Source organism: Bos indicus x Bos taurus, chromosome 8 (assembly GCF_003369695.1).
Source record: "Bos indicus x Bos taurus breed Angus x Brahman F1 hybrid chromosome 8, Bos_hybrid_MaternalHap_v2.0, whole genome shotgun sequence".
Taxonomy (NCBI): domain Eukaryota; kingdom Metazoa; phylum Chordata; class Mammalia; order Artiodactyla; family Bovidae; genus Bos; species Bos indicus x Bos taurus.
In genome coordinates, this window is record NC_040083.1 from 8,744,700 (window position 1) to 8,760,990 (window position 16,291).

Genomic DNA, 16,291 nt, shown 5'->3' on the forward strand with positions numbered 1-16,291 from the left:
AGTAAAGATATGATAAAATGGGTGGGGACTTCCTTGGCGGTCCAGTGGTTAAGACTTCACCTTCCAATTCAGGGGGTGCGGGTTCAATCCCTGGTCTGGGAGCCAAGATCCCACATGCCTCGGGGCCAAAAAACCCAAACATATAATGGACACAATATAGTAACAAATTCAATAAAGACCATTAAAAATGGTTCACATTCCCGTCCCCTGAAAATGATAAAATGGGTAAGACATTAAGAGGAGTAAGGAGAGAGAAGTAGATGGCAGACTTCACCTTCTTTAAAATGTTGCGGAGGCCAAGAACAAGGTGGTTCTATCAGGACACGGGTGGCCAGGCCAAGGCCACATACCCAGCCTTGTGGGCCCGCATAGAGCCTGTCTGCTCCATGACTTCAGGCTCACCTGGGCTCCTGATAGGTGTCTCCACTTAGAACTCTGGAGCCCCCAGCATCCTGCCTTGACCCTCGGCTCTGAGCAAGAGGCTGCTGCCTCTGAATCAAAGGCTCTTCAGAATGACCCTGGCCGTCACCCCCTTCTTTATGGAGCTCACCAATCAGTTTCTCGTTGAGGCACGGATGTCTAAGCCATCAGGCCTGCCATGCTTATATGACATGGCAGTGTGGCAGTCCAAGCCAGGGTGGCATCTGAACCTTCTGATGACAGTACTCTTGCCCTTAACAGTCCTATACCTCCCCTGCACCCCATCTCACTGCTTCCCCGCCAGGGACTCATGCCCCCACGTCAACCAGACTTGACGGTCATGGAGAACCTGCTCCTGGCTTCATTCCCACCTTCAGTCACCCTGCTGGATCAGCCTGCATCCTGGACCTGCCTGACCCTGGCTCCTCTGCTGACCATGTTGCTGTTCTTGCCTTAGCTCTGACCGCTGCCTTCTGGGAAATCACCCTAGACTCAGGTGTAACCAGGACTCAGGACTGACCAACTGGCGCTGGGGTTGCTGGGATCTTGGAAAGGTTCCACCCCAAAACACAATGCATGTTTGGAAGAACACATCCATTCATCAGGAAAGAGCCAACACCACTCACCCACTCCCACAAGACCTGACACCAAAGAGAAAAAGATTTTTATTAAATAGACCAATTGCTATCTTTTGCAACCCCATGGATGGTAGCCTGCCAGGTTCCTCTGTCCATGGGATTTTCTAGGCAAGAATACTGGAGTGACTCGCCATTTCCTTCTCCAGGGTATTTTCCTAACCAGGAACTGAACCTACGTCTCTTGCATCTCTTGCATTGGCAGTCAAGTTCTTTCACCTCTGTGCCAGCTGGGAAGCCCAAATATTTTGTTAAAGCCAACAGAATTCTCAGCCTAGTTAGATGTAGGTTATGAATCCTCCAGGCAAGAATACTGGAGTGGATAGCCATTTCCGACCCAGGGATCGAACCCCAGTCTCCTGCATTGCAGGCAGATTCATTACCGTCGGAGCCGCCAGGGAAGCCTGCTAAATGAACAGGGTTTGTGAAAATCATATCGTACATATAGGACTTTTCAGTTCATAAGACTCATAATATCAGATCATCACACTGGCAAAGCAGTGCTTGTAAGGCTGTTAAGTTGAAATCTGGAAACTGCTCCTTTATTGGATATTACAATGATATTTGCCAGCATGAGATATTCACTTGTGTGTGCATTCAAATAAAATTCCTGACCACCATTGTTTACAGCCCAAATATATTAATATCTCCATACAATAAATTCCAAAGAAGACAAAATAAATATTTAAATAACCCAAACATTGTGAACCCACTGCATACTGCATTTTACCTTTATTTTTTTTTTATCACCCTCAGACATTTAAAGGGGGAAAAAAAAAAAGGCTGATAACATCAAAAGATGAGAAAGGCTAAATTCAGGGAAATAAAGGAACCATAAATCAGGAAAACTTTGGAGCTGCTAGAAAGACACTTTAATTTTGTAGACAAAAGACTGCATTAAGGAGGAATAATGCAATAATCAAAGGTGAACGAAACTCTATTGTCTGGCGTCTTTCTCTGTGGGAATTTTCCCACCCCTGACAGCTGTAAAGGAGGGAGGGGCGCAGATGGGGGGCTGTGCCTTTATTCTCTCGCCCTCTTTTCCCCAGCCCCTCCCCTTCTCCGTCAATAAATGTCTGCAATCATATTCTTGAGCTCCTGTGTGATTTCAAGGTTCATCTCTTCCGTGCAGCTCAAACACTAATTATCCCAGCTGTAATTAGTAAGATAATTAAATACTGGCTCACTCATCTACCTTGGGTCGGGTCATGATTCTCCCAGAAGACCTTGAGCAGTTCCTCAAAGCTGATGTGTTCTGGCTGGAACACCACCCGGACTACTTCTGCGTGGCCAGTTTTTCCTTGAAAGAGACAGAACATACAACGCCAATTTACTGACAACACCGATTTACGACAAGTTATCTGTTTCCCCAAAACCACCAGACAAAGGCTGAAATTCTTCCCTCTGAAGGCAATTGTGCTTGAACACTTTCATTCTGAGTCTCTGTCGCTGATCCTTTTCCCATAAAAGCATGCGGTTGTCCTCGAGCAAGTTTTCTGAGGAGGATCTTTCTCTTCATTGTGCTCTAATTTTTTTTTTTTTTTAATTTCATGAGAAAATAAACTTGGGCTTTCCTTCTTCTAATCTCATTCTTATGAAACCTTATGGATCCAACCTGACATGGTGCTAGAGATTTGAATCTCTGCAAAGGGAAAGGAGCCAGCTTATTTTTATCATCTCCCCCTCCCTGTATGTAGCAAGCTTAGCTGCACTACAGAGGGAGATGGTGCCAGATAAAGGAACCTGTGAAAAAACAGGCTTATAACTGGCTCACATTAGATACATTTGGTAACAGAGAGACATATTTGCTGTGCTGCTAACACTGAGAAGAGGGTCAGGTTCCTATACCCGGTGGACCGGTAAGTGGTTCCCCAGCCTAATTCATCTCTGCGGTAAATAACGACCATAGCAAATGTCTCTCTGCAGCACCCGTTAGCACATTCCCTTCTCAAAGGTGGTCCCCAAGGTTCTGTGGGTCAGCGAAGAATGTATTTGCATTGCCACTTGTACCTGTGGAAATCCTATCCTCTCTTACTTCAGTGTTATAACCTAGTAAATAATAGCGTGCTAAGTTGCTTCAGTCCTTTGTGACCCCATGGACTGTAGCCCGCCAGGCTCCTCTGTCCATTGGATTCTCTAGGCAAGAACACTGGAGTGGGTTGTCATGTCCTCCTCCAGGGGATCTTCCTGACCCAGGGATCGAACCTGCGTCTCTTACGTCTCCTGCCTTGCCAGAGGGGTTCTCTACCACTAGCACCACCTGGGAAGCCAGTAAATAATAGAGCCCTCCACAAATTTGTTTTCCATCTCTTTTTGGTCACATACTGAAGTGGGTTGCCATTTCCTACTCCAGGAGATCTTCCCAACCCAGGGACGGAACCCTCAACTCTTGTATCTCCTGCACTGGCAAGTGGATTCTTTACTACTTGCACCGCTGGGAAGTCCTAGTAAGGACTTTAGCCTGGTCCAAAATGAAATTAAAAGATGCTTACTCCTTGGAAGGAAAGTTATGACCAACCTAGATAGCATATTCAAAAGCAGAGACATTACTTTGTCAACAAAGGTCTGTCTAGTCAAGGCTGTGGTTTTTCCAGTAGTCATGTATGGATATGAGAGTTGGACTATAAAGAAAGCTGAGCTCTGAACAATTTATGCTTTTGAACTGTGGTGTTGGAGAAGACTCTTGAGAGTTCCTTGGACTGCAAGGAGATCCAATCAGTCCATCCTAAAGGAGATCAGTTCTGGGTGTTCATTGGAAGAACTGATGGTGAAGCTGAAACTCCAATACTTTGGCCACCTGATGCGAAGAGCTGACTCATTTGAAAAGACCCTGATGCTGGGAAAGATTGAGGGCAGGAGGAGAAGGGGATGACAGAGGATGAGATGGTTGGATGGCATCACTGACTCAATGGACATGAGTTTGGGTAAACTCCAGGAGTTGGTGATGGACAGGGAGGCCTGGTGTGCTGCGGTTCATGGGGTCACAAAGAGTCGGACACTACTGAGCAACTGAACTGAACTGAAAACAGGTAGCTGGTCTTTGCCTTGACTCTTGTAGGTAATCTAGGTCATACCTGATAGGAGTGTCTTTATTTACAGAGGGGCCGCCACACTGGTGCTCTTAGGGTGGAGATTGGCCACACTAAATCTTAGGGTAGGGTTAGGGTAGGGGCTGCTATGCTAACAGTCTTAGGGTAGGGGCTGTCATGCCAGAAAGGCCAACCATGTGACTGAGGGAGGGGACTTTGGGTAACATGGTATCGGTTGACCTAGAACCTGAGTTCAACCATGCAGGCAATCGATCAATCATACCTATGTACTGAAGCCCCAGTAAAAACTCTGGACACCAAAGTTTGGGACACCACCAGGTTCCTGGGTGGCAATGCTCTGCATAGTGTCACACACAGAGGCCAAGAAGGAGATGACACAGGGGCTCTGCCCTGAGCCCTTCCAGACTCTGCCCTGTGTGACTTTTCCTTTAGCTGACTTTGATCTGTATCCTTTTCCTGTAACCAACTGTAAGTGTGGGGATAACAGCTTTTGAGTTCTAAGAAATTATCAAACCTCACAGCGGTTTCAGGAATCCTTTGCATCTTGGTTTGCAAAGTTTTTTCGTCTATGTTGGTATTTTCACCTGAATTCTTACAATCCTCCAATGGTACACGCAGGGAAGGTAGAAATCCCCATTTTACAAGTTAAGGTGCCTCAGTGATAAAGAATCTGCCTGCCAATGTAGGAGACACAGGAAATGTGGGTTTGATTCCTGGGTCAGGAAGATCCTCTAGAGAAGGAAATGGCAACCCACTGCAGTATTCTTGCTGGAAAATCCCACGGACAGAGGAACCTGGCAGGCTACAGCCCATGGGGTCTCAAAGAGTCAGAAACAACTTAGCAACTAAACAACATCAACAGCACATACAAGTCAGATTTGCCCAATGTCATATACCTAGTAAATTTCTGGACCATAACCTGAAAAAACACCTTCTGACTCCTTGTCCAGGTTTCTGTTCAATGCATTAAAGCAATGAGAGCAAAGTGAACACGAATCCGGTAAAGGAGAGAGGTTTACTCATCATCTTTAGTTTTCCTTAACAGTAAAATATATTTCTGATTGTAGAAACAATGATTTGTAGATAAAATGAAGCTCAGAACATGTGCAGAAATATAAAAAAGAAAATAAAAATCATCCATACTCCTACCAGATAAGCACTTTCAGTATTTTTTATGCATTTCTTTCTAGATATGCATGAGACACACACACACAAAACATACACACATGCACAGCAGGACACACAGCTTATTTTACTATAATCACTGCATCATGCTTCTTCCACTTAAAAGCACATTGTGAGTGTTTTCCCCACCACTGAAATTTTTAGTAAATACCATTTATACATACATAATAAATACTTAACACTCCAAAGATGACTGTGTTATTACTTATTCAATTATTCTCTGTCATTGGGCATTTGTACGGAATCCTCTTTTTATCTATGAATGTAAATATTTTTCCTCCATTTTTGAGGCTGCCTCTAGCCTCAGCTATATAAGTGAATTTTCTAAATCAGTGTTTATAAACATTTTTAAGTTTCTTGCTAATCATTAAAGTTGAGCCAATCTTCTCTCCCCTTTGGCAGCATATCTGAGGGTCAGTCTCAGTTACCTTCAGAGTGTTTTTTATCCCTACTAATTTATGGATGGAAGATATTAATAGTAGCCTGTCATTTTATTTTAATGAATTTCATTATTAGTGAGGTAAAATGTCATGCTTATTAATAATTTTAATCATTTATTTTCTCTAATTTTGTTATGTCTTCTTTATGTTGGGTTATTAATATTTTATTCTTAATTGGTCAGTCTACATAATTTTAATTCAAATACTATAGTCATGTAAATTAACATCTAAACAGATGTTATGCTAATAGACAAGAAAAGTATGACAGGGGGATTATGTGAAGAAGATTCATTAAGTATAATAACCATGTTATTGTAAAGCCATTTTAAATCTACTTTAAAAATCGTACTATTTTGTGTTTTGAAATGTTTGAATGATGATTTAACTACATAACTAGTAAAACTGAATATTAAAAATGACATGTTACAAACGTGACAAAATATACTAGATGAGAAAAACATTGAAATAGATAACTGACAAGAACCTACTGCACAGCACAGGGAACTCTACTCAATGCTCCGTAGTGACCTAAATGAGAAGGAACTCCAGAAAGAGGGGATATATGTAAACTTAAGGGGCTTTCCTGGTGGCTCAGATGGTAAAGAGTCTGCCTGCAAAATGCAGTAGATCTGGGTTCTCTCCCTGGGTCGAGAAGATCCCCTGGCGAAGGGAATGGCTACCCACTGCAGCGCTCTTGCCTGGAGAATTCCATGGACAGAGGAGACTGGCAGGCTACAGTCCAAGTCCATGGGGTCACAAAGAGTCGGACACGACTGAGCAACTAACCAAACACATGTAAACATATAGCTCTACAGAGCAGAAATGAACACAACATTGTAAAACAACTATAATCCAATAAAATTTAAAAATAAATTAAAATTATTTTAAAAAAGAAAAGCACTGAAACCACACTAGAAATACAGGCAAAAGATGTAAACAGGCAATACACATTGAAAAAAATAAATGCAGATCAAGACATGAAAAGTTCTCAACAGTTTCAGTGATCAGATAAAAGCAAATGAATGCATCTTAAACATTAAAATACCATCTCCTACTCATGTCACTTTGTAAAACTGCTTAAAATCACGCCTAGTGCTGATGAGGACACTGTGAGGCGTCCGGTGTCCTTGGGTGGAGACAGTGAAGATGACAGGACCCTTCTGAAACCCCATGGGCATAGGAAGCAAGAGCCTCAAAGATGAATTCACCCTGATTAACAGTGACCCGGGAAATTAACCTCAGAGATATAAACCCAAAGAAAAGAAAAGGCAGACACAAACACAAAAGCTCGTTCCGTCATTGCTATTAATACAGTGGTGAAGTACCATAAGAAATCCAGAAGTCAAACAGAAAGAAACCAACCATGGCACGGCCACATGAGGCGATATCATGGAATCATGCATTACAACTCTGAATCCTACTAAAAGCTGTTACTATTTACTGAACCCTGATAATATGGGAGGCACCTTACCTACTGGATGTTGTTCAATGCTCATACTTTTTTCCCCCAGTTTTTCTCTATTGAGATAAAAACACACACACACACACACACTTTCCAAAATTTACTATCTTAACTATTTTTAAGTATACAATTCAGTGGCATTAAGTAGAGTCATATCGTTGAGCTACCATCACCATCATTTATCTCCAGAATTTTTTTAATCCTGCAAAACTGAAACTTTATATCCATTAAACACTAACTTCCCAATTTCCTCTTCTCCCAGTCCCAGGTGACTGCCATTCTACTTCTGTCTCGGTCCTCTAAACCCCATGTCAGTGGAATCATATTTTATTTTCCCTCTCGTGATTGGCTTATTTCACTCAGCAGAATGTCCTCAAGATTCATCCAGGTTGAAGCCTGTGTCAGAATGTCCTTTTTAAAGGCTGAATAAGATCTCATTGCACAGACGTGCCACATTTGTTTATCCATCTATCTGTCAATGGACGCTTGGGCTGCTTCCACTTTTAGGCTTTCGTGAATAGTGCTTCTATGAATACGGGTGCACAGATGTTGCTCCCAACAATTTCACAACAGGGATGTCGTCCCCATTTTACAGATGAGGAAACCAAGGCCTCACCACAAGTTTTCTCACATAACATCCTGCAGCCAGTAAACGGCAGGATCCAGTGAGGAGCCAATCACGTTTCAACTGAAGGTAGAAAATCTGGCTCATTCTATGACTCCAAGCCGGCTCCTGAATGTCACCGGAAGTCATCAATGACAGCAAATGTCACACAGCAAGTGGCCCACAGCTGTGGGGATAACTGACACCCAGGTGGTCAAGACTATTTTCCAGGATAGGGTCTTCTTTCGTGGTTGCAATACAGGGTCAGGAAAGATTTCCCCTCACCAGCAAACACTTTCAGACATAATCTGAGCACTGACACTATTTGTAGAGAGGTTTAAAGAGCCTTGGTTGTTTAAAAGAAGGTACTGCTATTAAAATTCAGGATCTATCTGCATTGACAAACAGTGTGGAGAAGCCCTTGTCAAACTCACCTTTAAGTTTCTTTATTTTATTTCTCCAAAGTACAAGAGCTTGTATAAAAATACACAGTGCAAATGATCAAAAGGATTAAGGGGGCCAGCAACCACTTACAGAAATGCCCATGCCTCTAAGAACTCACCGATGTGCTAGGCTAATTTGATTCCCAAGACCAATCTGCAAATAGTTTCTGGTGCTTCCAAAGATGAAAGGCTATATCTTTAAAATACTTTGAGTCATTTCTTCACATAACATCGTGCAAATAGCATGACAGATGTGATGTGCAAATGTGCTTGTTAACAATTCACAGTAGTATTATAGGTGCTTTAATGTTGTCGTTCAAAGTACCTTGAGAGGAAACATGCAAAGGACAAATGTCTTTCTGAGCGTGTCCCCTTGCTGCTTTACCTCGTGACTCCAAAGGGAGGTGAAGGAACACCAAGGGGTAGACTACGGACAGTTATTCCTTACGAGACAAAAAACATCGCAGAAGATACACGCGGGAGTGCTCCAGGAGCAGAAAAACCACACACCTGGAGTCAGCCAGAGCTCTGTGGAAGCCAAGTCATGCACAGAACCAGGTGTGTTTAAAGAGAACCCCAAGACAAATCAGCCAGTTCTGAAAGTCTTCTGTGACTGCTTTCCACCCCACAGGGAAAACACTGTCTTCAGCTCTTCCAGGTCTGCCCCATGAACTGTCACTACTGGTGGCTGGTGAGGAGAGAGAAAGCAGCGAGGTGGCCTCTCCAGAAGACGAGACCGGAAAAGAGGCGGGAAGCTGGTGAGACACAGAGGAGGCAGGGGTGGTAGCAAGGGGACAGCATTGTGCTCTGCTGACAGGCACACTGCTCCCTGGCCACTGTGTGCCCCGGGAGGGAGGAGAAAGGGGGCTCCAACCCCAGTCCCCACCACACCCACTATCGAAGGCCCTTTATCTACTTCGCCACTCACTGCCTCAGTTTCTCATCTGCAAAATGGGGAGTCAGAATAGCACCTGGCACACAAGACTCTAAGTCTCTATGTCTTACTAGAAGCTGAACTCTTAAACTGAAAATCAAAGCCACAAGCAGTAACTTAAACCACAGTTTTCACAAGCAGTTCAACACTCAGGACTGTGATCCCGGGTCTCTTAGCATTTTCAGTTCAGTTCAATTCAGTTGCTCAGTCGTGTCCGACTCTTTGCGACGCCATGAATCGTAGCACGCCAGGCCTCCATGTCCATCACCAACTCCCGGAGTTCACTCAGACTCACGTCCATCCAGGCAGTGATGCCATCCAGCCATCTCATCCTCTGTCGTCCCCTTCTCCTCCTGCCCCCAATCCCTCCCAGCATCAGAGTCTTTTCCAATGAGTCAACTCTTCGCACGAGGTGGCCAAAGTACTGGAGTTTCAGCTTTAGTATCATTCCGTCCAAAGAAATCCCAGGGCTGATCTCCTTTAGAATGGACTAGTTGGATCTCCTTGCCCAAGGGACTCTCAGGAGTCTTCTCCAACACCACAGTTCAAAAGCATCAATTCTCCGGCGCTCAGCTTTCTTCAGAGTCCAACTCTCACATCCATACATGACCACAGGAAAAACCATAGCCTTGACTAGATGGACCTTTGTTGGCAAAGTAATATCTCTGCTTTTGAATATGTTATCTAGGTTGGTCATAATTTTCCTTCCAAGGAGTAAGCGTCTTTTAATTTCATGGCTGCAATCACCATCTGCAGTGATTTTGGAGCCCAAAAAATAAAGTCTGACACTGTTTCCACTGTTTCCCCATCTATTTCCCATGAAGTGATGGGACCGGATGCCATGATCTTTGTTTTCTGAATGTTCAGCTTTAAGCCAACTTTTTCACTCTCCACTTTCACTTTCATCAAGAGGCTCTTTAGTTCTTCTTCACTTTCTGCCATAAGGGTGGTGTCATCTGCATATCTGTGGTTATTGATATTTCTCCGGGCAATCTTGATTCCAGCTTGTGCTTCTTCCAGCCCAGAGTTTCTCCTGATGTACTCTGCATAGAAGTTAAATGGGAAGGGTGACAATATACAGCCTTGACGTGCTCCTTTTCCTATTTGGAACCAGTCTGTTGTTTCATGTCCAGTTCTATTGCTTCCTGACCTGCATATATAGATTTCTCAAGAGGCAGATCAGGTGGTCTGGTATTGCCATCTCTTTCAGAATTTTCCACAGTTTATTGTGATCCACACAGTCAAAGGCTTTGGCATAGTCAAGAAAGCAGAAATAGATGTTTTTCTGGAACTCTCTTGCTTTTTCCATGATCCGGTGGATGTTGGCAATTTGATCTCTGGTTCCTTTGCCTTTTCTAAAGCCAGCTTGAACATCTGGAAGTTCATGGTTCACATATTGCCGAAGCCTGGCTTGGAGAATTTTGAGCATTACTTTACTAGCGTGTGAGACGAGTGCAATTGTGCGGTAGTTTGAGCATTCTTTGGCATTGCCTTTCTTTGAGATTCTCTGGTAGCTCAGCGGTTAAAGCATCTGCCTGCAATGCTGGAGACCCGGGTTTGATCCCTGGGTTGGGAAGATCCCCTGGAGAAGGAAATGGCACCCCACTTCAGTATTCTTGCCTGGAGAATCCCGTGGATGGAGGAGCCTGGTGGGCTCCAGTCCACAGGGTTGCAAAGAGTCGGACATGACTGAGAGACTTCACTCACTTCTTTGGGATTGGAATGAAAACTGTCCTTTTCCAGTCCTGTGGCCACTGGTGAGTTGTCCAAAGTTGCTGGCATACTGAGTGCAGCATTTTCACAGCATCATCTTTCACGATTTGAAATAGCTCAACTGAAATTCCATCACCTCCACTAGCTTTGTTTGTAGTGATGCTTCCTAAGGCCCACTTGACTTCACATCCCAGGATGTCTGGCTCTAGGTGAGTGATCACACCATCATGATTATCTTGGTCGTGAAGATCTTTTTTGTACAGTTCTTCTGTGTATTCCTGCCACCTCTTCTTAATATCTTCTGCTTCTGTTAGGTCCATACCATTTCGGTCCTTTATGGAGCCAATCTTTGCATGAAATGTTCCCTTGGTATCTCTAATTTTCTTGAAGAGATCTCTAGTGTTTCCCATTCTGTTGTTTTCCTCTATTTCTTTGCATTGATCACTGAGGAAGGCTTTCTTATCTCTTGTTATTCTTTGGAACTCTGCATTCAGATGCTTATATCTTTCCTTTTCTCCTTTGCTTTTTGCTTCTCTTCTTTTCACAGCTATTTGTAAGGCTTCCTCAGGTTTTAGATGAGAATAAATATAGTCTCTGTGACAGAAGAGTCATAAAGACTGAACGAGGTCAGATGTAGGGACGTTCTGGGGAAGAGGCCAGCTCTCTATACATAGACAGGAGGCATCTCTGCAGGTGGATAATTCTTATTTTATTTATCCATTAAACTAACAGAAACATCGGTCAAGTGTCTACAACCAGGTGTTGAGATGCAGTCCCAGCTGGCACATTCTGGCCCTGATGGGGATGGAGATCCGGCGTTTTTCTACACTATGAAGAACCCAGATGCTCACTCTTTTGATCGTGTGTAGGGTGGTGGAGGAAGACTGTGATTTTCAAGTTTGATTCCCCACTTTAGAATCAGGAATAAAATGACAGTAAAAGAGTGGTCAATTTGGGTAAAAAGAAACCTCTCGAAGCAGGGCTCTAGGAGCACAAGCTGAGGCTGTGATCTCGTCTTCCTGGAGGAGCTGTGTCCTACCATACTGCCAACTGTGGCACTGGAGAAGACTCTTGAGAGTCTCTTGGACAGCAAGGAGATCAAACCAGTCAATCCTAAAGGAAATCAACCCTCAATATTCATCGGAAGGACTGATGCTGAAGCTCCAATACTTTGGCCACTTGATACAAAGAGCCGACTCATTGGAAAATACTGATGATGGGAAAGATTGAAGGCAGAAGGACAAGGGGATGACAGAGGATGAGATGGTTGCATGGCATCACCAACTCAATGGACATGGGTTTGAGAAGATTTGGGGAGATGACGAAGAACAGGGAAGCCTGGTGTGCTGCAGTCCATGGGGCTGCAAAGAGTAGGACACGACTTAGCAACTGAACAACAACAACACAGCCATGCTACGGTTGTGACAATTTCCTTCCTATAAGAGCCTCTGTCCATCACAGTTGGTGCAGGCAGGAGACAGCACAGAGCTGCCTGAACAGAGATGAGCAGAAGCCCCTTGGACCCTGGGCTGGGAGCATGGGAGGCCCCTCTCTCTGGCCAGAGCCATGTGCCTGCAGGTTGGTGGGCAGCAGTGATGAGTGGTCACACAGTTAGCACTGGGCTTGCCTCCAGGCCACTGACCAGAATGTGGCCAGGGCACAAGGCACCCCCTTCCTGCTGCCTCCCCCACAGCTGTCCTCTGCCCTCCCGAGCCCCACCTGGTCACCAGGTCTCTTTCTCCATAGCTGGGGGTATGCTAACTTCATTTCCCCATGCCATTTTCCTGACCCAGGCATTCCACACCCCACCTCCACCCCCAGATCCTGCTGCCCCCATGTGAAGCCCACAGTGCACTCCCTCCAGTTATCTGCAATCCAAGTCCTCTCCTATTCTCAAGGTCCTCTTAGGTGCTGCTTCCTCCATAAAGCCCTCCCTGAGTATGAGACCTTGAGAAGAGGCATGATGCCCAGGACAAAGCATAGTAGGTAAGATGAGTTTGAGCAAACTCTGGGAAATGGTGATGGACAGGGGAGCCTGGCGTGCTGCAGTCCTTGGGGCTGCAAAGACTCGGACAAGACTGAGTGGCTGAATAACAACACTTCCTGGAGAAAGTGATCAGACACCATGAATGCAAGTGAATACCTTGCTGTTTGGGTCAACACAGTGCTTCGTTTACTCATTAATTAATAAATATTTCCTGAATACTAAGTTCCAGTACTGTACCAAGCACTAGGGATTCAATAGTGGCAAATGTTAATTCAGTGACAACTAAAGACTCTTGCAGTACCGGTACTGCTTATCGTCTGAGTCCAGGTAAAGAATTGCTATTTGGAGGAAAAAGACTCGATCCGTTCTATTTATCCTACAGGCAAGATGGAGGGGAGAAGTGAGCTACAGTCATTTTTTCATTAAATAATAACGGTTCTTCAATTCCCCTCATCTTTCCCAGCCAACAAGACCAATCCAAACCGTCAAACCAAATCAAAGAGCACAGAAAAAGATCCAGGTGGTTGAAGGGGAAAGGGGAGCAGTGGATGACTAATACCTCCCTTTACCATACAAGATTCAAACCACTACTTTCCTCTTGCTAATTAACTACAAAAGAGGTAAGATGTCAGCTCAGTTTCATCTCTAGCTCCTGCAGATACAAAATGTGATTTCCAACAATGTACTCATTATATAAAAAAATCCCTAATACATCAAAATTGGATGCCCTGTGGAGTTCATTACAGGACTTGAGGAGTGTCTCTACTGTCATTTTATCTTGGCTTTTTTTTTCCTTTTGTCTCATCAGTCACTTAAAGTGTCCAAAGAGAAATGTAAGCTTTAAAAAGCATCCTATTGATTGAAAAGTAGAAAAAAAATACTGTTAGAGCAATTGTAATTTTTTCCTGGCCCACCATGGGGAGACATGGTGGGAGGTGTGTAATCCTTCAGCAATCATTCTCTCAGAGCACTGCTCTAAACACTGTTGAGTACTTTATCAGGAAAATTCCTCAGGAAGACAATAAGCTATAACCATTAGTTTTTCATGCTACGTAAGGTTTCTTAATGCTACAAAGCTAACTAGGAGGTAACGAGTCTAGGAGTGAGTGGCTCACTAGTTTCCGTATCCAACCTGCTGATCATAGGAGCTTCCCTGGTGGCTCAGGTGGTAAAGAATCTGCTTGCAATGCAGGAGACCACGGTTCGATGCCTGGATTGGGAAGAGCCCCTGGAGAAAGGAATGACTACCCATTCCAGTATTCTTGCCTGGAGAATTCCATGGACAGAGGATCCTGGTGGGCTACAGTCCTTGGGATCACAAACAGTCAAACACAACTGAGTGATAAACACTTTTGCTGATTGTAGAGGCTGGCCTTCACCCTCTTTGAACTGTTTGTTTTTGTTTTTGTTTTTTTTTCCCCATAACAGGAAGCTTATGGAAAGCCCTATGTGATTGAGTTGATCAATGTCTATTTCCTAGACTGGTACCAACTCCCACCCACCCCGGAGACAAGCAGGCATTATGAGATGTCAGCAAAGCTAACCTGACAAGTGGAGATCACGGTATCCTTGCAGCCAAGAGAAAACACAGTGCTATTCAATGGCTTGATTAATACTAAAAATGGTATTGAATGCTGAGAAACTGATTCCTTGAAGCTGCTAAATTCCACCCAAAAGTACAAAGTGAGGCCTTCCTGTATCTTGTTATTAGTGGGCTACTCAGAAGAGTGGTTCACAGCCCTATACCTTAGAATCACATAGAACTTTTGGAAAAATACTCTTACACCCCACACTCCACATTTCACCCACGCTGGAATTCTGATACAGGAGGTCTGGGGTCAGGCCTGGGCATATGTATGTACCCTCACACAGCCTGACAGGTACTTTTGATGGAAAGCTGGGAAAGGGAACCATGAAATTGAGCGTTTGATATATGTGGCTACAACAAGGGAGAGGAAACCAGACAGGTGATTTTAACAAAGTCTTAGAATTGCAAGGTACACAAAAGGTCACCTAGCCTAATGCAATATTGTGTTCTACCCCATTGCAACATCCAAATGACTGTTTCAAGAGATAGGGTATATGCAATTTCACAAAATAATCCGTGCCATTGCTGGAATATCCTGTCGTTATTGAGTCAGACCTACCTCCCTCTACTCACAGGTCCAGGCTGTGCCTTTTGGGGTCTACTCATTCCTCCACAACGACTGTTGAGAAGGCTTAAGGTTTAGGATATTGCGGAGTAGTGAACTGGGCACTGATTCTGAAATCAGAAGACCTGAATTTGAAGGCATCGCCTGCCAGAGAAGCTGGTTAATCTCTTCTAGTCACAAGTTTCTCATCGTAAAATGGGGGAAATAACACCTGTCCCATCAATCTGGGAGTGTGGCTGAAAGCACTAAATAACAGACATAAAAGGGGGAAGCACTCTGGGAACTGACTGTAGTAATCAAATCTATGGTATCATTACTAGTCTTTCCGTATCCATATACTACGGTAATAGGGACGAAAAAATGTGACACCATATTAGCTCTGTTTCTTTCATTTTAATCTTTGTATTCTATTGCTTTTGCTGCAAGCTAAGATGGTTGCCTATAGCCTGAAATATACAGCTCATTCTCAAGGCTCTGACCTTTAAAGGTGTAACCCGTTTCTGTTCATATAGAGACAAAAAGTTGCAGATAATGTCTTCTTAGAAGTTTGCAGGAACATTGCAACCTGACCTATATGGTCAGCTGCAAGAAAAAGGATTCCAACACCAAGAAGTTTGTTTGCAACAACTAGTCATGTCTCCCACTACTTTGCCTTTAAAAATGCTTTGCTGAAACCCTTTGGGGAGTTCAGGGTTTGGGAGGCATGAGCTACCCATTCTCCTTGCATGGCTCTGCAATAAATCTTTCTCTGCTCCAAACTTTGATGTTTCAGTTTTTTGGCCTTACTATGTGTCAGGCTCATTGACTCATTGGAAAAGACCCTGATGCTGGGAGGGACTGGGGGCAGGAGGAGAAGGGGATGACAGAGGATGAGATGGCTGGATGGCATCACCTACTCGATGGACACGAGTTTGGGTAAACTCCGGGAGTTGGTGATGGACAGGGAGGCCTGGCGTGCTGCGATTCATGGGGTCACAAAGAGTTGGACACGATTCAGCGATTGAACTGAGCTGAACTGAATGTGTCAGGCACACAAACTCACGTTGGGTAGCACTAAGAATGAGACATGTCAAAATAGAACTTCACTACGCAGAAAACTAAGATCATGGCATCCGGTCCCATCACTTCATGGGAAACAGATGGGGAAACAGTGGGGACAGTGTCAGACTTTATTTTTGGGGCTCCAAAATCACTGCAGATAGTGATTGCAGCCATGAAATTAAAAGACGCTTACTCCTTGGAAGAAAAGTTATGACCAACCTAGA

General features: G+C 44.1%; 1 protein-coding gene across 3 annotated transcripts in view; it reads right to left on the reverse strand.

Annotated features, from left to right (window-relative positions):
- MSRA (methionine sulfoxide reductase A) overlaps window positions 1-16,291 on the reverse strand; it is a 383,749-nt gene that overhangs the window by 135,923 nt on the left and 231,535 nt on the right. For all 3 annotated transcript variants that reach the window (XM_027549007.1, XM_027549006.1, XM_027549008.1), the window contains one exon: window positions 2,251-2,355. In XM_027549007.1, coding sequence (XP_027404808.1) covers window positions 2,251-2,355 — 105 coding nt within the window. The remainder of the gene's footprint in view (window positions 1-2,250; window positions 2,356-16,291) is intronic.